At 40.7% G+C, this 27,628-nt stretch overlaps 1 protein-coding gene across 1 annotated transcript; it reads right to left on the reverse strand.

The window, feature by feature from the left end:
• Positions 1-8,680: 8,680 nt before the first annotated feature.
• LOC111964732 (granulocyte colony-stimulating factor receptor-like) lies at positions 8,681-16,061 on the reverse strand. The gene is given in 16 exon segments (XM_070443831.1): positions 8,681-8,892; positions 8,981-9,077; positions 9,258-9,398; positions 9,776-9,922; positions 10,302-10,403; positions 10,728-10,907; positions 11,410-11,517; positions 11,520-11,643; positions 11,759-11,841; positions 12,158-12,308; positions 12,477-12,661; positions 12,916-13,082; positions 13,489-13,618; positions 14,463-14,837; positions 15,118-15,196; positions 15,755-16,061. Coding segments are annotated over 15 exon segments (2,151 nt in total). The 5' UTR covers positions 15,185-15,196; positions 15,755-16,061; the 3' UTR covers positions 8,681-8,798.
• Between the last annotated feature and the right edge of the window lie 11,567 nt (positions 16,062-27,628).

Genomic DNA, 27,628 nt, shown 5'->3' on the forward strand with positions numbered 1-27,628 from the left:
ACATAGAGGAACTGATTAACTCAATTACTGACTATCAAATTATAATAGTAGTGAATGATTGATTAATAGTAGAATTAAACTCTCTTGATGTACTGGATGCATGATGGACCTCCTTTCTCTCTTTCCTTTCCTTCTTGCTCCAGAAGGATGGTTATGATTTTTTTTTTTTAAGAAAAACAAACAGTTGGGGCTTTTCGATTTTTATACTCCAGTTGAAAATGCGATTATTTTAGAGTAATGTGACTTCTATTAACACTATTTCTAACATTATTAACACCATTTCACAATAATGCTTTCTGGAAAAAACGTTAACATTTATTATCAATCACTTCTGTTGTTCAGATTAATAACTTAGACATGACCTGCCTCACTGAAACATTTCACAGAGAGGGTGACTTTTACCATCTTAATAAAGCAGTTCCGCCTGAATACAAAGGGTGCCAGGTAGCCTAGTGGTTAGAGCGTTGGGCCAGTAACCAAAACAATGCTGGCTTGAATACCTGAGCCAACAAGGTGAAAAATCTGTTGATGTGCCTTTGAACAAGGCCCTTAACCCTCATTTGTTTCAGGGGTGTTGTTCTATGGCTGACACTTTTTGAAAAGGTGCGGTGGAGGCCTTGCTGTTTTATACAGAGAGTTCTTTATTTTAAACCCATTGACTATTGCTGATTTTCAGTCTTTTGAGTGCCTTGCTTTTAAACGTAAACAAACAAATCCTCTCACTGTTATTCTGTGGAAACTTAAACCATTACTCTTTCAGGAACACACCCAGTCCACCTTTGAGTCTGAGCTGCAGTGAGCTGGCCCTCGATGACATGGTCAATCTGTATAACAGCACTCTGAGTAATTCGCTGAACATCCTTGCAACTGAAAAAATATGTGAAGTAACATTACAATGCTCTTCTCCTTGGTTCACTGATTAACTGTGCAGACTGAAGACTCATGGAGGAAGGATGGCCTGACTGTCCACCTACTGGCCTATAAAGACCACCAGGCAACCTACTCTGCTTCCTTAAAAGCAGCTCAACCAGCTTTCTACTCTGTCACGATTGACAATAAAATGTAACCCCAGAACCATGTTTTCTACCATCAACTGCCTTTTCAACCCTGCAAACTCATGCTTTCCTGCAGCCTCATCTGAGCAGTGCAATCGCTTCTCAGATTTTTTCAAGACAAAGATTGACACTATCAGGACAAACATCATGGCCTCTAAGATGGCCTGCACCCCACCCCCTGAGCACCCAGCCCTGAGCACCCATCGATCTTCAAAAAAGCTGCAGTCACCCCCTTACTGAAGAAACCCAACCTTGACCAGAACATCCTATCCAACTACAGGCCTATCTCCGACCTTCCCTTCCTATCAAAAGTACTGAAGAAAGTGGTTGCAAACCAGCTTCAATCGCATCTGTCATCTAATCAGTTGTACAAGGTTTTACAGTATGGCTTCTGGCCCTTGCACAGCACTGAAACAGATCTGGTTAAAGTTACCAACAACCTACTGATGGCTGCTGATTCTGGATCTCCTATCATCCTCCTCTTAGATCTCAGTCCTGCTTTTGACACAGTAGACCACAACATCCTCCACCGGCGTCTCAGAGAGCACGCTGCTGTCTCTGGAACAGCTCTGAACTGATTCTCCTACCTATCCAATAGGAAGAAATACATCACTATTGGAGAGTCCAGATCGGAGGAGTCTGCAGTCACATGCGGCATCCTATAAGTGCTGGGGCCTATCCTGTTTTTAATTGACATGCTCCCTCTGGGACATTTCCTTCCTAACATCAACTTCCAATGCTAATCTGATGATACCCAGGCCTACATTAGCACCAAACCGGACACCATCTCTGCCCTAGTAAAACTCTGCCTAGAGGACATCAGGGCAGGGATGAAAGAGGACTTCCTCCAGTTGAATAGTAGCAAGACTGAAGTTGTGCTGGAAACATCTGCCTTACAATCACCGGCCAGTCCATCCACCTGTCCTCTGTCATCTCTAACCTAGGAGTCAAGTTTGATCCCTCATCCGTCCTTCAATGCCCACATAAAACAAATATGTAAAACATTGCCCGGGTCATACCGTCACTCTCCCAGCCAGATGCAGAGAAACTCATTCACGCCTAGTGGTTAGAGCGTTGGACTAGTAACCGAAAGGTTGCAAGATCGAATCCCCGAGCTGACAAGGTAAAAATCTGTCGTTCTGCCCCTGAACAAGGCAGTTAACCCACTGTTCCTAGGCCGTCATTGAAAATAAGAATTTGTTCTCAACTGACTTGCCAAGTTAAATAAAGGTAACATATATATTTTTTTATCTTCTCTTGAAACGACTACGGCATTGAGCTTTTCGTGGGCCTCCCAGCCAAATCACTACAGAGGCTCCAACTAATCCAGAACAGTGCTGCCAGGGTCCTGACCAGGACCAAGAAGTCAGACCACATTACCCCAATCCTGGCCCAACACCACTGACTACATAATCAACTTAAAATGATCATGGTTGTATTTCAAGCTTTGAATGGATTGAGCTACACCTACATCAGGGATCTCATCTCAATTAGCGAGCAACCTTGCACTCTCTGCTCCAGCCACTCCCTACTGCTTAATTAAAGTCCCCAAGACACGTTTCCGAACTATGGGGACCGAGCCTTCTGCTCCCTTACCCCTCGGCCTATGCAATGCTTTCACTGACCATCTGAGAGCCGCTCCATCACTCAGAACTTTTAAAACCAACTTCTACAGACAGTCTTTTTCTTAGTCCCAGTCTCAATCTAAAATGGATTTAGCATCTAGCCTACTATTGCTATTTTACCTGGCTTGATTCTAAATGAATGTTTTTTTTTCTCTCAGTAGAGCTTTGAGATAACTCAGTAATGAAAAGCGCTATACAAATTAAATACATTTTTATTATTATTATATTCATGAGCTCGCCTCTATATTAGGCGGTGTGACTCTATACCTGGCGGTGTGAAATGACTGCACGGAAAATCGTCAAAGACCCCAACCATCCAAGCCATAGACTATTTTCTCTGCTTCCGCACGGCAAGAAATACCAGTGCATCAAGTCTGACACCCACAGGCTCTTGAACAGCTTCTATACCCAAGCAATACAACTGATAAATAGCTAACAAAATAGCTACATGGACCGAGTTTACCTTGTATCTTTATTGACCTTTTATTTCAGTGTTTGCACTGTCTCTATGCACACTCACAGGGCTGTACATACACACACTGTCACTCCATCATTTTCTCACTCACACATAATATGCACATACATTTCTACTGACTCTACACACCCACAAGATGCTGCTACTCTGTTTATCTTACATCCTGTTGCCTAGTCACCTTACCCCTATACTTATCTACCTCCATGCACATGTAAATATGGTATTGGAACGGACTTTTTACATTTTTCCTGTATATGGTATGCTTTCTTACAAGCAATTATTTATATTTTTATTTTCTAGTAATACATTGTTATTAATTATTGCATTGTTGTTGTTTTGAGTTTGCAAGAAAGGCATTTCACTGTAGTTGTGCATGTGACATTAAAAATTGAAACTGGCAGCTCTTTGAACGCCCTTGTGGTCGTTGCCAAGTAACAAGGTTAACAATGGGCCACATGTCATTGATGACAAGGTAAACAATAGACCACATGTAATTCTGAGCCTAAATAGTATGCCTCAACCCATTTTCTCTGCAAAATGCTCTCATGGTCAACAGAGCTGATTATGGATTGTTGGACATCAGACAAACAGCAGTAATACACAATTGCATTTCTATTGTTTTGTAACTAATTACAGAATACAGTTAGTTCAATGATACACTTGTTCGCAATAATTAGTAAAGCCCGAGTCGGCTTAGAATAGGGATCAACTATATTCAGCCGCCTGCCGATTTCTTTCTTGAGCGGATGGTCGGGGGCTGGAACATAATTACAAATAATTTGTAGACTAAAAATTGACTACAAGAAGCCCAAACTAATATATTGTTTGACAAAAACAATCATTTCAAACCTTACTTACATTTTTATACGATTACGTGTCTCTCTATTATGCATGGGCAGTGGCACCACTTTGGTTAAAGAAGTTGGGGGAACTTAACTTGGCGGGGGTCTGGGGATCCTCCCCCAGAAGATTTTGGTGCATCTAAAGCTAATTTCCTGCATTTCTACACAATCCAATATGGCATCTCTATTTAGAACAAAAAGTAAGAAAAAATGCCCAGTCATCAAGCTTGGTAAGAGATCATTATTAAATATGTTTAACCCTTTGACACGTACCAACAAACAGGTGTAATCATTCTTGGTATACTCAGAGGACCATTATTAGCATGTTTTAACCACTCCTATATAAATGGTAGATTATCGGACATGCAACAAGAAGGTCTGATATCATTATTACTGAAACAGGACCCAAGTGGTATATATAACGATCCAGTCCATTTAAAAAAAATCGAAGGCCTCTTGCACTTCAGTGTTGTGATGCAAAAATCMGAGCAAAATGCTTGGCGCATAGAATTTAAAAAGTATTGTCAGATATTATTCATCCTAATCAGACAGTTTTTTTTACATGGACGATACATTGGAGGTAATATAAGACAAGTACTGGAAACAATAGAATGCTATGAAATATCGGGGACACCAGGCCTGGTTTTCATAGCTGATTTTGAAAAGGCAGTTGATAACGTACGACTGGAGTTTATATATAAATGCCTCAAATATTTCAATTTTGGGGAATCTCTTATAAAATGGGTTAAAGTTATGTATTTTACACCTAGTAACCCTAGGTGTAAAATAGTAAATAATGGCTACATCTCAGAAAGTTGTAAACTATCTAGAAGAGTAAAACAAGGTTGTCCACTATCAGCATATCTATTTATTATTGTCATCGAAATGTTAGCTGTTAAAATKAGATCCAACAATAATATTAGGGATTAAAAATCCGTGGCTTAAAAAGGTGTCATTGTACGCTGATGATTCATGTTTTCTTTTAAAACCACAATTAGAATCTCTCCACGGCCTCATAGAGGATGTAGATACTTTTGCTATCCTCTCTGGATTAACAACAAATTATGATAAGTGTACTATATTACTGTCACGTTCGTCATAAGGAGTGGACCAAAATGCAGCGTGGTATGTTTCCATCCCTTTTATTCGGAAGAGAAAACTCAAATAACAAAACAATAAAGCGAACAAACGAAATGTGAAGCTCAGATTAGTGCTCACAGGCAACTATACCTAGACAAGATCCCACAAAGCACTATGGGAAAATGGCTACCTAAATATGATCCTATTATAAATATGACAACGATAAACAGCTGCCTCTGATTGGGAACCATACTAGGCCAACAGACATATAATTCACCTAGATAACCCACCCTTAAATCACACCCCGACCAAACCAGCATAGAGAATAAAATAATAAATGGTTCACTCATCTTTCAAGTAAACTTCCCGGAAGTGAATGAAGGGAAGTGAATGATCATAGACGACACACCCCCTTCAACATGCATATGGAAAACAGACCGAACTCATCTTGTCTCCTCTTATTATCTTTGGTTGACTCAAAGAGAAAAAAACATGGTGGCTCGCACCAACTACCCATCTGCGGATTACTTATTCAATTATTTTGATCAATGGGGAGCTCACCCGTGATGTGATGAATTGTAAATAGTAATTGCTATTAGATAATTCATATTGTTGTTTCTGTCAGCTGAGAGTTAGCTAAATATGACCGCCTGTGTTACATAAATCTTTCCTCAGTTAGCTCTAGGACTAACGTAGCCTACATTTTCCGGTTTGGATGATTGTGTTATGCTGCTGCTACTTCTGTGAACGTCTGAACGTTGCACCCAAAAATTAACTGGTTACTTTCAGGACATAACTTTTTTATTTAGGGGTGGATCAGCTTAATATTGCGGAAAGATTGTTACTTCCATCAATGTAATTGTCTGCACCATTTCCAATCCCCCATATATTTTTTTGGTAAATATATATATATCCATATACATACACGTACATGCACATATGCATACATATACATACACATACCTATATAGCAGGCTGGCTGAATATGTCCCCTTTTGTGTTTTACACCTCCAGCGGAGGAATGCCATTTCTTAGTGCATGTAATTCAGTTTCACTGACGTACAGTACATTCGTTAACCGCAGCAATTTATGTCTGAGATGATACGGACATGATTGGGCATTCAAACATATCTGTATCCATTCATCATCATCAATAGATTCTACCAGGTTTTCCTCACATCTTTGTTTTACATGTTTAGTGTCATCGAGAAAAGCCTCTATTAACCCTTGATACAGTTTGGAAATCAACGTTGGATGTTTGTTAGACTACCTTAAAATAGCATCTGGCTTGTTCAGTGTTTGTTGCACAGAGAGAATAAAGTGTTGTATCGGCAAAAATGTACCTCACCTCTGTCACATACTGGTCTTCCCTGGCTGCCTGACCCTGCTGAGACTCCTGTCACCATCTGATCTTCTTAAAATGAGGCATGACAAACAATGACCTTGGTGTACATTTATACATTATATTATCCAAGAATAGAATCAATGGTTCAATAATTGAAATGACCAGATCCCAGAGTGTAGCTTTAAGCTTTAAATGCTGTCCTGTAGCTGCTGTAGGTCTACACATCAATTCCAGATGGAACTTTGTATCATTCACTGATATTATTAATATCCTGCAAAATTCTCCTGAGCTCCGTAGACTGGTCTTCCCTGGCTGTCTGATCCTGCTTAGATATGATGAGGTTAGTGTTGTGTACTGACTGCACTAGAGGGCTACATCCCGCGGGAACTGCGGTCCCGACAGAGATCATTGCGGCGCGGTCTGCATTTTTCATGCTGCGGACAGGAGCGGGCGGTCAGACAGCTTATTTGGAAACGTTAGTCTACCTACTGCATTAAAAGGACATATTTTTCGCATTACTCACACACAGAATTCGCTGCTTCAACTTCAGTAGCCTACCTCTTCTAGTTGGGCATGAGAGTTCAAGTGCTCCTAGTACGTGTGGTCTAACTGAAATAGAATATGCTGCCTACATGGGCGGAGAATCACGTGGCAGTTAACATGAATATGAAATTAACTTAAATACGATTAGACTGTAGTCTACTACAGTGTCTGTAAATAAATATTGATAATGGAAAGGTGTGGAGGGTGCTCAACCAATGTGAGTCGAAGTACAATAAAAAAAATCTAATCATCATTGAAAAGGAAAGAGCACAACATGCATATAGGTTAGGCTACTATGGGGAGCGAGCGTTGTGCCTTTTCATTTTCAATCCATTTTTATTACCCATTTATTTGTCTTTGCCTGCAAATCGGCCTCCTAAAAGATAGGCAATTTCCAATAGACCTATGCAAAACGTAGCAAGTGTTGCTGTCGGTCATTCTTGCTGCTTTCAGGTCAGTAGCCATACCTGCGAGATCAGGTGAGCGTGTGGTCTCAAATAGAGTAGGCTATAGCCTATGCATGGGCGGTGAAGCACGGAGCAGTTATCTTTCCAAGGAAATGTACTTCCTAAATAGGCCTATGATTAGGCTATAGTTTACTCCATTTCCTAGAAATAGGCCTAAATATTTATTTCCCATATTTCTTCGTCTGAAAATCTTCCCACTACTAAAAGGTAGGCTTTATAAATAGCTCAAGAGAAAGTGCAAGTCTCTCCAACTCTGCTCTCTTCAAACCTCATGTAGCATATTGGCTGATATAGCCCTGTAATACAATATAAGGGCCATGTGAGAACTTCTGTTAATTTAACCTCTTTCTTAAGTTATTTTTGCTAATTTGATATGGCCTATAGGGCGCAAAATTGCTGAGACCATGGCTGGGTTTGGGACCAGTTCTTCTGGTAGGGGGTGGGAGTTGGACAGAAAGCCAGCAGGTGCAGGTGGGAGTGGGATGACGAGATTGTTCCCACAGACCTCTACTGTGCACCATGGCAGTGAAGCATTTAACGCAAGAGCTGTTTGTTACTGTGTCAGTGTGAAAAGTAGATCATTAGCTAGGGAAACTGACAGATCAGTGACGTTTCATTGCTAAACAAAAAAAACCTCACATTGCACTGAAAAAAACTTGCCTTCCCAACTGCTCAGAGGAATCCGCATGGTCCTAAAGTACACCGTTGCCATTCTTTTGTATCACATTGATTGCAATGATAGAAKRGGGGGGGGKGGGGGKAATGATWTTTCAGAAKGTGGGGGGGGACATGACCCCCCTGTCCCCAGTGAAAGTTGCACCCCTGTGCATGGGAATACTTGGGAAAAGATTTTAAAATTAAAATCACATGGAGCTGATTTTCTGGTGTTTTTACAGTCTTATGTCCAACAATGAAAATACAAAAAAAATCAATAAAAAATACGTTTTTTGCTCAAACTTGGGGAGCCAAATAAAATCAACCATGGCCCAAATTTGGCACACGGGCCGCCAGTTGGGGGATCCCTGCCTTAGAAGCTTAGACAAAGGAATGTATATGAAAACAGCATACAATAACTGTACAGGACAAGTTATTGGTGCTTCTGTATTAGCATTAGAAATGACAATATGTTTAGAGTTGTATGTATTGATCAGACATTTATTTGATTTACAACAGACCAGAGGAGACAAAATATTGATCAACATGAACACAACATGAATATCCTTCAAAGAGAAAAAGAAACATGCATCTCCTTGGTCAAACCACAGAAACATTAAATGGAATAGATGCATAAATGCCCCMAAAAATTGTAAACCTTGTACTTAGGGATTACCAACACACACTGAATACATACTTTGTCATGATAATCCTAATACTGCACCTGTATTGAATCCAACGTGGTCCACCTCTTGATGCTGCTGTTGGCAGGGTCAGGGATCTTGGGCCAAAAGCACATTTTCAACCTTCAGATGGGAACAGAAACTTGTATTGTTTTTAAATAGCACAAACACACAAGTATTTACTGACATGAAGTCAATGTTGAGTTCTCACCGTTCATGTGTTGAGAAGCAGACCAGAACTGAGATAATGATGAGCAATGACAGCCCACCACCAGAGGAAATAACTCTCAAGATGATAGCAAAGGCATCTGAAAATATACGTATTTAGATTTAGGACTTATGTTTTAGACAATTTCTTGATACAGTATCTGACCTCACATAGGGTGGAGCGCCATGAGTTTGGCAAGCGAGACTAGTCCTCAAATAACACTGCATATTACTTTTATTTAAAAGCACTTTCCTCTTATTGACAAAATTCTAATACCAACCCATTGGTTCAGTTTTGAGGGTAACCTCTGATCCGTTCAGACTCCCGCCACCTGTGCTAACCATAATAAAGGCTTTGTATGAGGATGAAGGGTTGAGCTCTCTTAGAACCAACCTCCTCTTTCCCAGCTCAGCAGTCACAACTGTAAAAGAGGGACACAGCAACTGCAGTTTGAGGTTACATGTTAATTTATTTAACCAGGCGTTTATTTGGATAGTCCATCTGTAGATGCTCCACTAACTATCTAACTTTAACCCTAGCTCTAACCCTAACCTTAACCATTATCCTAACCCTAAACTTAACCCTTATTCTAGACCTAACCATAACCTTAGAAAGCAGTTGCTTATCAACAGCAAGTTTGTTGATAGTATGACCATCTGTAGAGCATCTAGACTGTCCATATACAGTGTGACCTAAATACTTATTTACAATGACAGCCTGGCAAAATAAGGCTTTTGTATGAACTTTCAGTCATCTATAGCTGTATCATCAACAGCATCACAATAAGCATATTTCCACCTTTGGTGTTTCCCTGCTCATCCCAGTAGACGACCTGGTAGCTCTGCACAATCCCATTCCTCTGGCATAGTGGAATTTCCTCCCAGGTAAGCTCAATACGAGAATGCAACGTCTCCCTCACCCTCAGATTTGGGGCGGCAGATGGGGCTGCCAGAAACAACAGGGAACATTGAGGACTATATGGATTAAATGGCAATAAAAGAAGTGGCGATTACCATATCAATTATATAATGTCATAAACCTAATAGTGTTCCGATTTGTTGGTATTGTCATGCTGACAAAGAGCTATAATGTCGGTGTTTGATATAAATAGAATAGATTAAGCTTATAGTAATGGTGGTAGCAGTATGCGGAGGTGTCATTTGCTCTATGTCTCCAATAGAGGGAAGCATTGTACCACCTCTCATCGGTATGTTTTGCAGCCGATTCGCACCTCATTGACTCAAACGAAGCCTGCAACACCTCCTTTGATATTGTAAAGATCTTACAAAGTCCAAGGTATAAGGGTTGGTGTTTACCGACTCACCCTTTTGTCTAGAGTACGCCTCGACGGTCTGAGGAAGGCCAATTCCGTCCTTATACCTAGGATACACAGAGATCCCATAGGGATTGTATGGCTCGATGCTCTCTGGAGACAAGGAGAAAGAGATAACAGTGGATCCAAGTGCTTAAGCTCATAGCATGTGGACAAAATCCCGCAAAGAAAAAGGTCTGCACAAATCAACTCAAACAACAAACTAGAGAACACAYTCACAAGCTGATACCGTAGATGCAATTCAATGAAAACGTTACTGTCCCTGCAGATAAACTAATTGTGCAGCCAGGAGAATTGTATATGAAAGAAGTACATAGTCCTCCAACAAACTTCTAACACAGAACTAGAGACGCATGACAGGTGAATGAAACCACAGTATGTGTGTGTACCTTATACTGTAACTGACATAAACCATACCTGATATTAGAGTGCTGGATTGATTCCTGTCAATGTGGTCAAACAAGATGAGGGAAGGGTCCATTTTCCACAATGGCCTCCACTCCACCACATAGCCTGTGACACTGGATGCATGTATGCTTGTCCACTGGACCAGTAGTGATCTCTCATCATGAGGAAGGACATTGACGTCAGAGACTGCTGCCAGAACTGGGGACAGATGCAGATATTTACCACACAATATGTCACAGGTAAGCTTAAAGTCCCAAATGACATCACATTCCCTGTATAGTGCACATAGGACTCAAAAGTAGTGCACTGTATAGGGAATAGGGTGTTTGGGACGCTGACATAACACACAGAACACCTTCTGCTTATACATAAATTCTGATTTCTGAATTGACCCCTAGCCTAGATCAGAGGATTGCATAGGTGAAAGAAATATGGTGACATTTCCACCCAGCCAATCAGATAAAGCTATTACCATAATGCTGATATATATATGCAATCCTCTCAAATCTACAGGAGTGCCTAGGGTGTAGGGGTTGATTTGGAATTCAGCAACAGGGATATTTAGTTTTCGCTCTGTACTGAAAGTGCTCCATCTTGAAAAATGTACTACTGACATACCATTGGGATTTTACAGTGGACAGTGGACTAATGAACAAAATGCTAAAAGATTGTGTATAAAGAGATATTTTACACAATCAAACTAATAATACAGCTTTACCCCTGTGTTGAAACACTTCCACCTCAGTAGGGCTGGATGTCCCCGCAGCGTTCCCAGCACTGAGGAACACTTTCCTTACCCCCTGGGAAGCTGGAAAACACAGTGGCTATCCAATGTGACGCACAACTGTCCCTTTTTCGTGGGTTGTCTCTGGCGCGAGACAACATAGGACAGGATCTTGCCATTGGCATGGAACTGCTTCGATGGCTACAAAAGGAAGAAAGGAGATGGATGAGGAAAGGCAAGTTGTGTACCACTATCACAGGAAATATGAACGTTTGTGATGTGTCAAATTTGAGTGTGTTCTGTGTGTTGTTCTTACCTTCCAAAACAAGTATACACTGAGATGTTTTTGCCTCTGCTCCCTAGAGACCTTCATCCAAGAGTCGAGTCGTCCAGTGGGAGCTGAAGAGAAGCAGAAGTGTCCATTTTGAAACTCATCAAATGTTTGTGCCTCTCAGTTGTGTGAGGAGAAGAGGAGAGTTCTTCCAGACTAGACAGGTGTCGGCTAGAAATTCACTTCCAAAGAGCTAGTAAAACACATAGTCAATACATACATTCTACCAGAGCTGTAAAAAGTGGGATAGAAAATGTGGGACATTTCATTAGCATAGAGTGAAAAGTAAGCCYAATGAACAGAAGAATAAGAAATAGATTAAAAGATTTGTACCATGGGAGTGATAAATGACGTTACATTAAACAGAATTGATGCAGGACATACCCCTCTCAAGCGTGACTGCAGTATTGCTGTTACTCCATTCGCTCCATGGACTCTGGTGATACCTGACCCGTATCTGGATGTGGTACTCTGTCCCGTGGAGCAGACGACACACCTCCATGGGTCTCTGGCGCATTAAGCGGGGCACTGGGACCTAACACACATGCGCGCGCGCACGCACGCACACACACACAAACATACATACACACGCAAACACACACACTCACAGTAATGTAATCATTTTTAGGGTTACCTCGTACAGTTGGTATGATCATTTATTGTTAATGTTGTTAAATCATAAAAATGTTGTTCAAATGTTTGCAATATGTGGACACTTAGGAAATGGACATTCTCTTACTGGTTTGCTGTTTGCTGTTTTCAGTCGCACCTCCAAGGTCACAATGGTCACCCACGCTTGCTGTTCAGAGAGACCCCAGCTGAGCCTTAGGCAGCCATACGTGTTTGGCTCTGCTTGGACCTTCAGAACTTTTGGAGGGTCAAACTTGGCTGCAATATGAGAGTTATATTAGAACCCCTATGATGTGAATAGCTTCATCTCAATACAATGCCACAAAGTACTTGAACATACGGTTCTGTCTTTTAGGTTTAAAGAATACAGTGAGCTTCAGAATAACTGTCTTTACAGTGTCTGTATTAGGACAGCTTCAGAGTCACAAGTGACACCAAGTCCGTGTGACTGAGGCTGTCCTAATATGGACACCATATCCTGTAAATCACAGCCCAAATCACTACTTCCTTACCTGACTCCATTGGCTCCAGAAGCAAAGGTGTTGAGGTGGCTTGACCCAAGGCATTCACCGCCTTGACATATATTTCTATCTCTGAGAAGAGAACAAAAGCGGTACGTGGTATACTGTAGTGATGTACCCCTGGCGGCAGCACGTACGTGTCGCTCTCCGGTAAATCCCTGTTTAGATTAAGAAATAATACAACTTCTTGAGCAAATAACAGTTATGCATCTTCCACATTAAGTTCTTTGGATAACCTCCACACCTATGCATAGTGATATTAGTAGGTTGCCACAGAAAGCATCTTGGAAGTAACATCTAAACTGGTTCTCTTTGGATAACCTCCACACCTATGCAGGCATTTATAGTACAGTGACCCTAAGGGGCAAAGTAGCTAGATTGTCCAAGAAAGCATTTAATAAATAGCATCGTAATTACAATATACATTTACATTTGACATGTAAATTAAAAAAATACAACAGATTCACTTGTTCTCCACCAATAGCCACTTGTTACATTTACATTACATTTAAGTCATTTAGCAGACGCTCTTATCCAGAGCGACTTACAAATTGGTGCATTCACCTGATCTCAGTGTAAAGAGTGTACTGTGTGGGCAGGTGGGTGTCCTGTCCTGGGTCCCATTGGCATGAGAGGGTTTCCAGTTTGGTAAGGTTAGTCAGGCAGCTAAGGTTTTGTGGTGCTGGAGGTGGAACTATAGAAAAAACAATTATTGGGGTGAGCAAAACAATGTTAAAGTTAGTTGGCGCTCACCCCTCAGAGCCTGGGGGGTTCCTGCCTTTCTAGGGAGTTTTTCTTAGCCACCGTGCTTCTACATCTTATTGCATGCTGTTTGGGGTTTTAGACTGGGTTTCTGTATAAGCACTTTGTGACATCTGCTGATTTAAAAAGAGCCTTAAAATTACATTTAATTTGATTTTGGAACAGCAAATGATAAAATCTTCAGAACTACATTACAGAACTGTTTTTATCAGTTCAGGTTTTTATTCTTTATCTGAGGTGAAGCGTATGTTTAAAACATGTAAAGGTAGACTCAGCGACATGAAGTAGATGCAGAAAGTAAACAGCATTGTGGGTCAATTTCCGTAATAACTAAGAGGCTCAACTTCACAGCTGTTTTGGTCCTGTGGCTACCACGCTGTAACAGCGTGAGGTGAACTTGTGCATATGCGCAGATACTGTGTGTGACCGTGTGAGAGCGAAGTCTTGCATCACGCTCATCTCAATATCCGCTGAGTCTACCTTTAAAAACATTTTAATTTATTCTTATTTTATGCTCAGTATACTTAGATTTCTCAGGGAGGTATGGCACTGCAAGACAGACCTGCATTTTTTCATTCCAACATTTAATTTTTTTTTAATGAAATAAAGAAATGTCATTCTTTACCATGGTCCCATCTGTAATCTTTTTATGTGGGGTAAGAGATATCCCTTACTATGAATGATAATGTAGCTATGGTAGACTATACATACAGCACACCACTGAACAGGGATAAACAAACAAAGAAACAAACAAAGAAAGAAAAAATCTCTCTCACATCCAGCTCTTATCTCCACTGCTCCTACGATCTGACACGGGAAGGTGTGGAGGACACAGCACGTGATAATACCACTGGTGTCTGTGAAGCTAGGTATAAACACTGTTGAGTTCCAGCCACTCTGATTGGCCACAGAATATAAAACTGTGGAGATCCAGCCACTTTCATTGGCCGCTGCAGTGTTTCTACCACTCTCATTGGCTGCTGCAGAACTGCTGGGAATAAGGCGTTGGTTGAGGTGCCAGACAATGTGAACGGCTTGTCCCTTTATGAGGGGGCAGTCATCTCTGATGACGCAAGAGSCAGTCACCGGTGACCCCAAGGCCACCACAGGGGTGGAAGTGTGTACCCGCACAGATGGAGACGTGTGAACCTCTGTCAGGAAAGGACAGAGAGCCAAGAGCAGATCAATTCATCAGCAACATTGAGGGAGGTGGAAAAATTTCTCTTTAAGCCACCAAATAAATGACCATATTTCTTGCCTATATTCCCATGTCTCAGTGAAACTCAAATTACATCGATTTTTTCAAGATTTACATTTCAAAACAACATTTTTAAGACAATGGGATGTGAAGTGTCTATTCTATCGTCTTTGCTACTGCTGGCAAGGTGTTGCCATTTAGAGAAGGTTATTTATTACAAAGACAGCACACACCTTCTTTCGTTCCATTCACAAATGCCAGCAGCAGCGTGGCAAACATTGTAATCCAGGCTGATGCCATGGTGATACAAACCTGTGAGAGGGGAAGATGTGAAATGAGTGATTTTGAAGAAGGGTGAAAGTACATTCCATTCAATGGAATCAAAACAACATTTGAAATTCCGGTGCTTTTATTGATGGACAACAGTGTATAAATAGCAATGGAAACGATAATGACTATATTTTTTCAAACCTGAACATACTGTTTGACACTACAAGCTGACATGAGTGAAGATGCGTCATACACAACTGACACACGGAAATTACGAGGGAAAAAAATATTAGGCAGCTGTCTATAACGAACAAACAAACAAACAAACAAACACTGGGATACTCACAATTCCACAGTCATAGGAAATGTGTTAATGACTTAAAGACTTTGATTCTAAAGTCTAAAGATGAGAGTGCACCAGTCACCAATGGCAAGATGGCCATCAGCCGATTCACTCAGGTCATGCTTGTGTCTCTATATGTTTTGTGAGGAAAAAGAGAGGATGGCTATTTCCTGTCTGTCATGTGGGACTGTCCCCTTCTGGGAGTTGACTGGGGGCTGCTGGGTTGTATTCAGGTACACTCTACATTTGGGACGCACCCTTATGTAGTGGATGCATGATGCGAGGCCATTGAAGTCTTCTTCTATTTACTGCTTATCAGCTGTCTGCATACAGGCCTCCACTTCGCTTTTCCTCCTTTGCAGTATTTCGCCTTATTATTATTGCAGGGCGCTAATTGCCTTCGGCTCCTAAATGTGCCTTGCTGCCTTGAGAGAAAGAGAAAGTGACAGAGAGAGAGAGAGAGAGTGACAGACAGAGCGTGTGTGAGAGAGAGAACGAGAGAGTGAGAGCAAGATGGACAGAAAAAAAGTTATTACATTTGAACGCAAATGAGAATGCCAATTTCCTATTTTCCATTAAAGGAAAGCAGGGTTATGATATATTTTCCTTCTATAGGCTAACTTATCAGTGTAATACAAATGTCAGAATGTTCAATAAACAAGCTTGATTTATGTAAATGTTTGAGTACCTTTAGATGCCATGGTTATAGGCATTCTATAGAATGGTTGGATTTTATAATGTCGTTTATGGGGTGGACTTTTATGCCTTAAAAGGTTGTTTCCCAAACTACCTATAATGACACATTATTCTCACAAAAGCATCTTACTGTTTCAGAGTGATTTTGACACCCTTTTGTTGTGTAATGGATGTGTGATAAAGATATAATAGAGTCAAGAACAATATTAAAATTTTGTTCTATACCTTGTTCCTCTGTCTCTCCTTAAACGGGTTATTCTCTTAAGCCATTGTGGTAAATGTTACAACAGTCCCTCTTTCTCAATTAGGCAATATTCTCTAACAGGGTAACAAAGTTAAAGCTATGACTATTTCTCTGCAAATCTTCAATTGCACTTTTAGTTAATTTGGTGAACAGATCAGAGATATGTACAAATCCTCATTTGACAATCTGTCCTTTAATTATTTTCCATTAGAGGTATCTTCTTTGCTGGAACGTGAYCTGAGACAGTAGACCTCTCAATCAGTAATAATTTGTCATAAAAACAAAAGAGCAGAAAGAGGAAGCAAATCTATTTCACATCGTCTTTAGCATATATTCACAGAACATAAACATATTATACCTATCCCAGAATGAGAGATATAGTTTTTTCCATTAATATTCCGAAAGAGTATAAGTAGTATGAGTGCAGATAGTGATCAGCTAGTAGTGCCAAAATTGTTGTATAATTGTTACATTAAAACTGAAGAGGTCATGACGTCAGGTTGGATTCAAAACATTTCAAGTTAGATACAAATACTGATGATATAATACACTAAATCATATTCAATTACCAATAAGTAAATCATTTGACATATCCACACAGTTGAACAGGGAGATTCAATTTCCTAATTGGAGCTTCTCAAACTCACTCACTCACCAATAAGAGATATTGTGATCTATTCCCCCCTCTCTTCTGTTAGATTCAGGTGAATCAGAAGGAAAGGCTTGGTAGGTAAAGTGATTCAGAGATAAAGAAAATCAATTAGAGAGCAACACCACTCACYACACAGCCTCAGCACCCAGAAAGACTTTCATCAGACTCTGGTGTAGATAGGATCAGATGGAACAGTGGCGGAATGGAGCTCAGGTTCCAGGGTCACTTGAGTTGAACAGCCAGCCACATCCTTATTTTGAATTCACCATATACAGGAAAGATAACATGACGTGGGGTGGTGGGGCCCATAACAGTAGAGATAGGGAAGTCAAGTTAAACGTCTTGAGATTGCTCATTAAGTTATCTTGGAAACCCAGAAGATAAATCTCACGTAATTGAGTCAGATGCTTGWTGTTACGTGCGKTKGTCCACAASAGAWTAATACATTTGTCAAACTATTTGAAATAAAGATTTTTATTATATTTTAAGTTTGAGTATTTCAGATTTTCACATTTGGAGCATCATAGGTGTCAATTGTCACTGTCCTCTTCAAAGAAAGACAAGCTAATCCAACTCTTGTGGAGGACAACATTTACATTTTAGAGCTGGAAAGTAAAGACTGTCAAATTGATATTATTGATTATTATGTTATCTACAGATATCCATGCATTACTTGAGAATGGTTTAGTTTTGAGCTCTTTCATAGAACATTCTGTAAAATGTAGGCATAAAAAAGCACCTCTTAAAGCTTTCTCTGAAGGCAACCATTTTGRGGACCATGCAGTCTTTTTGAAGAAATGTTTGGGGTGTGGTCGAGTGTTCTGAGAAGGTATGTTTGTTCATCTGTATCAGTGTTTGTTTATCTAAGTTTGGCAATATTCCAAAATGTTTGCTTTATTAAGTTATGCCACTTCACTAATGTATTTTGTTTGCAGTATATTCTGAGTGTTTGGAGAGATGTTGTTCAGGCTCCAAGCATCATATTGAACCTGCCTTCCTAAGCCTAAGGTGATTGTTTTCCGTTGTGTATTCAAATTACAAAACTATGTGCTTAATTAAATGTAGTGGCGGACTGAGAACAGAATCGTCCCCGGCATTYCTAACACACCAGACCAATTTTATTCTTGAAGGCCCCACATCAGGGTCCCCCCCCCCGGGGCACACCTCTATTAATCTCAAGAAAGCTAGACTTGTGATTGTCAGTATATACACACATTGTGTTCTGTCAAAAAGATAGTTCCTAAACCAATTTACTGCCCCTTCACTGAGACCAATGTTTCTGAGTCTAGCTAGCAACAATTCATGGTTAACTTAATCAAAGGCCTTTGTTAAATCCACAAACTTAGCAGCACAATGTTGCTTTTTATCACGTGCATTAATGATGTTATTTGCCACTGCCGTAGCTGGAGTTGTGGTGCTGTGCCCCGATCTAAAGCCAGACTGAACCCTGCTCAGTATGTTCTTTTTAATTAAGAAGTTTAACTGTGAGATCAATAGGGATTCATYGACTTTGGCCAGGATAGGGAGTTTAGAGATAGGACAATAGATATTAGCATCTGAGGGATCTCCACCCTTTAGCAGTGGGAGGACATTCGCTGATTTCCAAATGCTGGGTTTGGAATTGGTCAAGAGACTCAAGTTGAAAATGTGAGCCACAGGTTCAGTAATAATACCAGCTGCTGTCTTTAAGAGGTAGGGGTCCAGGTTGTCTGGACCTGCAGACTTTTTAGTGTCTATAGCCTTTAGTGCTTTATAKAACTCAGTATAAGAAACAGGCTCAAAGTTAAAATGGTTCACATGAGGGCCTATGAGCCTAGGCCCCACCATTATCAAAAACTGAACCAGCAGATATGATGTGTTTTTTAAAAACCATACAATATCGGCTTTATCCTTCACTTAACTAGAATCCATCATTAAAATGGTCAGGAAGGTCAAAGGATACATTAGAACCTGACACTTATTTGATTAGCACCCAGAACTTGGTAGGGTTGTTTAGGTTCTCTGTGACTGCATTTAAATAGTACTCTGATTTGGACTTCCTGATCAATCCTGTGCCTTTGTTTATTAGCGCTCTGAAGGAGGCCCAGTCAACAGGAACATTTGTATGTCTASCTTGAGCCTAAGAGATATCTCGTTCTAATTAATTCTGCCAAGTTATCTGAAAACCAGGGATTGTCCCTTCCATTGAYTCTAAATTTCCTCACAGGGGCATGCTTATCACAAATCGACACACAWTTCATATAAAAACTGTCCCAGGCAGTGTCAACATCGGGAATCAGACTTACTCTGTCAATATTATGGTACAGATCAYGTAAGAACGCTTGCTCATCAAACTGTCTAAAATKTATTTTAAAAATATAACGGGGTTTGGCTTTGGTCATTTTTGTATTTCTAACAGAAGCAWTTGCACAGTGATCCCTGACATCATTACAGAATATCCCAGTCGATGTGTATTTGTGAGGGGTATTCGTTAGAATAATGTCCAATAGTGTTGATTTGTTAGGTGCTCTGCGATTCAGTCTTGTAGGCTCATTAATTAATTGAGCGAGATTCAGAGAGTCACACAGTTCTTTAAAAGAGTCCGATACAGATGTAAGCATGTCCCAGTTTAAATCTCCTAAAATAATGAATTCAGAGTAATATAGCTTGTGCAGGACATCAGAAAGAGAGTTAAGTGCTTCTCCCGAAGCCGATGGCGGTATGTAGCATCCGACTACAGTGATGTGGGCGTCCTTATATATGTTCACTTCAGCCGCAAGCAATTCAAATGTTTGGATTTGGTAATCCAGAGAATTTCAGAGGTGTTAAACTCGAATTGCGCACACACAAGCGCATGCCCGAGCAGGCGGGAGAAGGTGAGATCAGATGGGAACATTCTAGCCAATGATCTTTTGTAGAAAGATCTCTCCTTGTTCGGGCGGCGTTCGGCGGTCGACGTCACCGGCTTTCTAGCCATCGCCGCTCCATTTTTTATTTATCCATTTGTTTTGTCTTGTTCCCTGCACACCTGGTTTTCATTCCCCAATCACACTACATGTATTTATTCCTCTGTTCCCCCTCATGTCTTTGTGTGAGATTGTTTTGTGTTACGTGTCTATTTTGACGTGATATACTGGTAAGCGTTTATTCCGTGTTTTATTTCACGAGGTATGTTTATTTGTTTGTACATATCATTAAGACTGTTTGCGCATTTGCACTTTTGCCAATTGGCTGGAGGTTTCGACGCAGTGGCGTCCGTCTGTTGGTTTCTCCTGCCTAAATGAAGTGTGCGCCTGTTCACAACTCTCTGCTCTCCTGCACCTGACTCCGCTCCCAGTACGCACATCATTGACACTTTACCAAATTTGACACTCTCTCATTGCCCCCCATACAATAACTTCTCACTTGGTCTTCTTAACGCTACAGTATAAGCTTCCTCTCGCTTTGCCTCTTCCTCTCTGGTATGGCCTGGACAAAGGATGCTATATTTGCTCCCAAAGAGAAACATTTAAAGACAAATAGGAATGAGGTATAATAACTATTGACTGGCCATTAAAGGCATTCGCTCTTCCTCTTTGTCACATTAAGACAATATTTTTCATAAAGAACATGGCTTCAGATTCCAGTAATATTGTACAGAACACCAAAATCTCAACTCTGACAGAAACCTAAACATTTTGAAATCCGTTCATATGCAAAGTTTTATTGGAAACATTTTCCATATATAACTATTTAGCAAAAACATTAAAATGGAACGTATAGTGCATGAGACTATGTTGCATATCTACAGTTCCCTTATCTAGGAACAACATAAGAGTTCAATATGACCTCCTATTCTTGAGTTTCCTCCATTAAGTGTCAAATACACCACTGTCTTCTCCAATGTGTAGTGGCCCCTCTCTATCTGTCTAACCTTTTGTTGCTTTGCTAATAGAAACAGCTCTTAAATATGATTGTAAACTGTGCCTTGACCCTCAAGGGCACTCAGAGCAAGTCACTGTGTCACTGTTTATTAGCTTATTAAATTGTTACATTATTTTGTGTCGGTGGCCTCGGTTTCAAATATAGAGTCTTACCCACTCAACTTTTCATCTAACTACCATATCCCCACTCTCCCGCTCTCCTGCGTCCTCACAAACCATAATGAAACCTAACTGTTAATCAGAGGGCGCCAGAGAGAGAATTGCAGGAACGCATAACCAAGTCATTGGGTGAAAATCAACAGAGAAAAGAGAAGTAGACACTAATTAAAAATGCATTAACTGATTATCGTGCAGTTGACATATTTTGCGTGATCATTTTCTTTAATCGGTGTTAATGAACGGATTGCTCTCAATCTATTGGGTATTACATGTTACACCCCAGTGAGCAGTAAAATTAGCTCGGGGCCCCGAGTGAACACGGGCTGAGGATGAACCGTCTTCGCTTGATTGGGATTCCTGTGTATGTACTGTATTTTACTGCTCACTGACTGTCTCTCCCCTTTAGCGTCTGACGCAAATGAACAAATTAGACATTGCAGGGGAAATATTCGGCACCGTATATTTTCCAGGACCCTTTTCTGGTGAAATACATGGAGTGTACAACACATCCCTGTGTAATGCTTTCGACACCTTGTAGAGTCCATGCCCCAATGAATTGAGGCTGTTCTGAGGGCAGAAGAGGGTCCAACTCAATATTAGGACAGTGTTCCTAATGTTTTGTACACTCAGTGTATATTGGTTTTATTTATTTGTATTTATTTATTTAACCTTTACTTAACCAAGCAAGTCAGTTAAGAAAAAAATCTTATTTACGATGACAACCTACCCTGGGGCAATTGGGCGCCGCCTTATGGTACTCCCGATCGGATGTGATGCAGCCTGGATACAAACCAGGGACTGCAGTGATACCTCTTGCACTGAGATGCAGTGCCTTAGACCCCTGCGCCACTCGGGAGCCCAAATAGATACATGTACATCAAAGCTCTTATTGCATTATGGGTAATGAACCCATAATGTATTCAAGATTAACCCATTCACATGTGAAGCTCCCCTCATGGATTTACCTATACATTTTTACTATACAACAACTACAATATGTGATTCACTTGTTTGACATCAAAACATATTTTGTCCCCCCGACCCCTGCTGCTTGGCTGGCATAGTGTTTTTGAACTGGCAGTAGTTAGAGGAAACAGGACTGTGGCTGCATGCACTTCGTAGGGGAGGGTGAGAGAGAGGGAGGGAGGGTCAGACAGGCTCAGACTCACGGTCCTGCTCCTTACATGAATCCAATCCACTCGTATCTAGTACCTGTCAAACGCTGGCCGCAAAATGGAATTGACTATTGATTTCCCCCTTACCACAGGTCAGTGGCGCTGGCAGCCTAGTGGGCTCACAGAGAGAGGCTGCTGTGGGAGGGAGGACAGGAGGAGGAAAGAGGGGACGAGGGAGGTAGGGAGTGAGGGATGGATGGATAGGGGATAGAGGGGATAACCGCAGTCTTATTAACCACACTGTGCCTCCTGGGATTGCGTGTTAAGAAGATAATTACGTTTGAAGAGATGTTTGAGGGTTTGTCGACATGATCCAGGAAAGACGAGGCGCATTCAAAGAGTCAACTATGTTAGAGAATGTTGCCCAAAACCAGAGCAACAATGACTGATTACAATGCAAAACTGACTTCAAATGTTCAGATAAAAAACATGGGAATAGAAACAGGCCAAATTGTATTTTTGCTGTATAGAGGAGGAGGGTGAAGAAACTAGGGGTGAACCAGATTTATACTGGGTGTGGCAAATCACACCTCCATCTCCTTGTTTCAGCATTTTTCCATCGCACAGTCTCACCTTGGCTCCCAGTTGTGTACCTATAGGTGAACAGAAAGCCTGATATAGACCACATACTGTATAAAGTAATGCTTGAACGCACACAGGGAAGGATGGTTGGACACATACACACACACACTTGAGCTTTCACCCCTAGATGAGTACACCAATGCTGACAATGTGCCAGAYCTGAACTTCACTTTCCCAGCTTCAAACTGGACCGCTCTCTTCAAAATGATGTGGAGAGACCAACAACATGAAGAGGGTAGCTGGAATATAATTATATACTGAGTATACAAAACATTAAGAACACCTGCTCTTTCCATGACAGACTGAGCAGGTGAATCCAGGTGAAAGCTATRATCCCTTATTGATGTCACTTGTTAAATCCACTTCAATCAGTGTAGATGAAGGAGACAGGTTAAAGAAGGATTTTTAAGCCTTGAGACAATTGAGACATGGATTGTATACGTGTGCCATTAAGAGGGTGAATGGGCTGGACACAAAATGTAAGTACATTTGAATGGGGTATGGTAGTAGGTGCCAGGTGCACCAGTTTATGTCAAGAACTGCAATGCTGCTGAGTTTTTCACTCTCAACAGTTTCACGTGTGTATCAAGAATGGTCCACCACCTAAACGACATCCAGCCAACTTGACACAACTGTGGTAAGCGTTAGAGTCAAAATGGGCCATTATCCCTGTGGAATGCTTTCGACACCTTGTAGAGTCCATGCCACGGCGAATTGAGGCTGTTCTGAGGGCAAAAGGGGGAGATGTGAGTGGGGAGGGGCTGCAACTCAATATTAGGAAGGTGTTCCTAGTGTTTGGTATACTCAGTGTATATGGCCCATATAAATTCCGCCAGCGTCCAAATGGCACCTGATTTTCGATATAACGCAGTACTTTTGACCAGGGCCCATGAGGCTCTGGTCCAAAGTATTTCACTACATAAGGAAGAGGATACCATTTGGGACTCAGCCTCCATCTCTCAGGCTACATCCACTCATGTGCCTGCCCAGAGTAAAAAAAACAACGTCCTTTACATAATAAGCTCTGTCTATAATGTTGTCCTTTCCTTTCCCTAGTTATGGGGATGAGAAGTGCTCCACTGGAGGGCTTGGAGAGCCTGTCACCTCTCTGGAAAACATACACCAAACACACACTGAAGCAAGTGTGGCATGCACACACACACACACACACCACAAACACACACACAGCACACACACAACACCCACACACACACACACACACACACACACACACACACACACACACACACACACGGATGGCTCCCCTGAAGCATGAGTCACATGGTGTGTGAGAGTGAGTCACAGTACTAATAAAAGAGTGTTTGTCGTGTTTGTGAAACAAGTGTGCTTAATTAGCCTCACTCAGGTTAGGCAGAGGTTGGCTCCAACAGCCCCAATGTAGTCTCTCCTTGTGCTGTACGAGGGAACCGGGTCATTAATTCATTGATCGAGAGGAAACAGAAGCATACTGGTGGTGTCATATAGTAGATACTGTATGGCACTAATTTTCGCTGTGTGATTAGACAACTAGTAGTTGACGATTCATTTTCTTTGCTTTGTCTTATGTGTTGTTTCAGGGATACTCCGTCTCTGTGACAGTTTAGCTGTTGTCACACTTCAATTAGAGAAAGTGAAGTTTATGCACCCACATGTATGATAGGTTAAGATTACATGAAAGGTACAGGTACAGAAGTTTGGTGAGATAATATTGTGAGTGACAACAAAATGACCCATCAAAATACTGCCGGTATAATTAAGAACGTAGTCTCCCATGAGAGCCTTAACATGGAGTAGCTGGCCAGCTCACAAAATATTTAGCTCTGGGTGCAGARATGATAAAGCATGTAACTCCGAGCCAGGTGTACCTTCACCAGGTGTTTTTCACTTAGTCATCCCACCTAGTGGATGACAGGTCCCTCACCCCTTCACGCCTGCCCACACACCACCCATTTGACAAATGATGTATGACCACACTCTCCTGCGCACCCCTCCTTTAAAAACCCAGTTAATTGCTTCACTTTGTTCTGTCACTTACTTTCCTATTTGCGTTCTGGATGAGTGTTCATAGCTGGCTCTCTTTGCGCGCCTGAGATTGATTTATGGCGCGTTCAGTGTAACCTTATCTGTCTCTCCTTCTTTGCACTCCTCAAACTGCTTTTCAGGGAGAGATGAAAGCTGGGAGTGACGTGTGAGGTCCTTTCACTGAAGGCAAAGGGAATGGAAGCCTTGCTTTAATTAATCACACCAATGGCAAATTCAATTGTGTTTCTCATGCCTGCTCTCCATTCAAAAAGGCAGAAAGAAATGTTCATACTGTATATTGTCCTTAATGTCACTATACTGTCCTGGATCTACTAAACATATGGCCAGTGGGAAGTGGACTTATATCAACAGAAGTACAAATTTAAGGTCTGAAAAAAAGTGGCAAAGTTTGATTTTGGAGTGTCATGTCCCTTTAACATGTTGTAAAATGCCTATGCAGTGAATCCAAACATCTTGAACTCCCATAAGATATTTCTGAAGAACTCTGTAAAGCAAATGAATGTATGCCTTTGTTCAAATGTTAAAAGTCAGAAAACAAAGCTTGAGCCTTTGAAAGATCAAGTCGACTTGGTGAAATTAACATCATAATCCTGTTGGTAAAGCAAGAGACTGATATTATGGTATTTGCCAAGGGTAATATGTTTGATTCACAGTACTGGTTGGACAGCAGTGTAATCCAATATGACACCAGCTTGCTTACACCAATAGATGGCACTCTGGTAGCATCAAGCATTCTGAGATCAGTACGGTTGGACACATTTGACAGTAGATCATGTGAGTCCTAAAGCAAATACATTTGAGGTTAATGAAGTGTAGGCAGAGAGGAAGAGGCTAAGAGAGAGGATGTACTCTGCTCAAATTCTGTCCACATTAAGCAGATCATTAATTATTAAGCAAGTGAGGAGTTTTTGTATGGGGGGCAATGAGAGTTGAATTTAGTCAAGATAAAAATATTGCTATTTTGATACGTGTCACTTATTTGATCTAATAGAAGTTTTGTACTGCTTGGCTTGCTACGAGTGTACAGATATAACTGTGATGCACATGATATCCTGGCAACTTTGGGGACAATAAGTAGACCAGAGCCAGCTGTTCCCCTCGCTCATGTGAGCATGCTAGATATAGAGTACCACAGTAAGAGTCATAATAACCATAAAACCTAGCGGTCAAATAGGGAAATGGTTTCAATCGTTTTTCCAACATTCATTTTTCCCATAGGGGATTTTAGAAACACTTAAAATAAAAGCTGTGTTTGGTGTAGGCCTACCCTGGCCGTGACATTTTGATAACCATGTAAATCTCTCTAGGTTTAGGACAAGGTGACTTCGCAATGTATTGACCTGCGTTTATCCCCCAAAAATAAAATGTTAATTAGCTGCTAATACAGCTATCAGAAAGAACTACAAATGCAATGATGATTTACACGAGACTGCCAAATCGAGGAAAAGGTAGGAATCTCTGGATGAACTATATAAGTGGTGGAAAAAATACCCAGTTGCCATACTTGAGTAAAAGTAAAGATACCTTAATAGAAAATGACTCAAGTAAAAGTCACCCAGTAAAATACTACTTGAGTAAAAGTAAAAGTATTTTGTTTTAAATATACTTAATTATCAAAAGTAAAAATAGAAATAAGCAAACCAGACACCACAGTTTTAGATATTTTTTAAATTTATGGATAGCCAGGGGCACTCTAACACACTTCAACACAATTTACAAATGAAGCACATGTGTATAGTGAGTCTACCAGATTAGAGGAAGTGCATGAATTGGACCATTTTCCAGTCCTGCTAAGCATTCAAAATATGAGTGCTTTTGAGTGTCAGGGAAAATGTATGGAGTAAAAAGTACATTATTTTCTTCAGGAATGTAATGAAATAAAATAAGTTGTCAAAAATATAAAGTAAAGTACAGATTCCCCAAAACACAACTTAAGTAGTACTTTATAGTATTTTTACACCACTCTCATTTTAGCTAAATGTAGTAATGAATAAATTGGCTACATTTCTTTAAATGGACAATTCTATGAACTGTCTTGTGCAAGTTTTAAATTGACACAATAGCTGTTAGCAAAGATGTCAGCTAGAGATGACGTGCAGGAGCTTGCAGGGATTTGTAGTTTTGCATGATGTCTACTTTGATGCTAATTAGCATTTTCAAATAAGTAAATAGAGCCGAATATATTGATAAAAGTCACCTTGTCCGAGAGAGATATACATGGGTATTATGCCACCTCCACTGTGGGGCTCTAATATGGAGAAACTGTAAGCTCCCTTAGGAAAGCATGCTCACACGAGAGAGGGAACACCCACGTAGAGGAATATTTTATTTATATTTTTAAACAGCTTGAGTGAACAATCTTAATTTATCCACCATCTTTGGTGTAGATATTTAGATTGGATACAACCTCTGGTTGAGTTTCTATTGGTTTACAGGGACACACTCACTTAAGGTGATCAAAAGTTGTAGGTCAACAAGCAAACGGAACAGTTTATCAAAAGGACATCTTATTTCTGTTCAAAGTGCATATTTTAAACTACACTTCTGGTGCGTCGCTTACTGCTGGATAACTTGTCTCAAACCAAAATTCTATAAATGTAGCAAATTGTTGGTCTATCAGTTGAATTTTTCCTAGTAATCAAAAGAAATCATCTCAAAACATAATGGACATTTTATTT

This window comes from Salvelinus sp. IW2-2015, linkage group LG6.1, assembly GCF_002910315.2.
Source record: "Salvelinus sp. IW2-2015 linkage group LG6.1, ASM291031v2, whole genome shotgun sequence".
Classification (NCBI taxonomy): Eukaryota; Metazoa; Chordata; class Actinopteri; order Salmoniformes; family Salmonidae; genus Salvelinus; species Salvelinus sp. IW2-2015.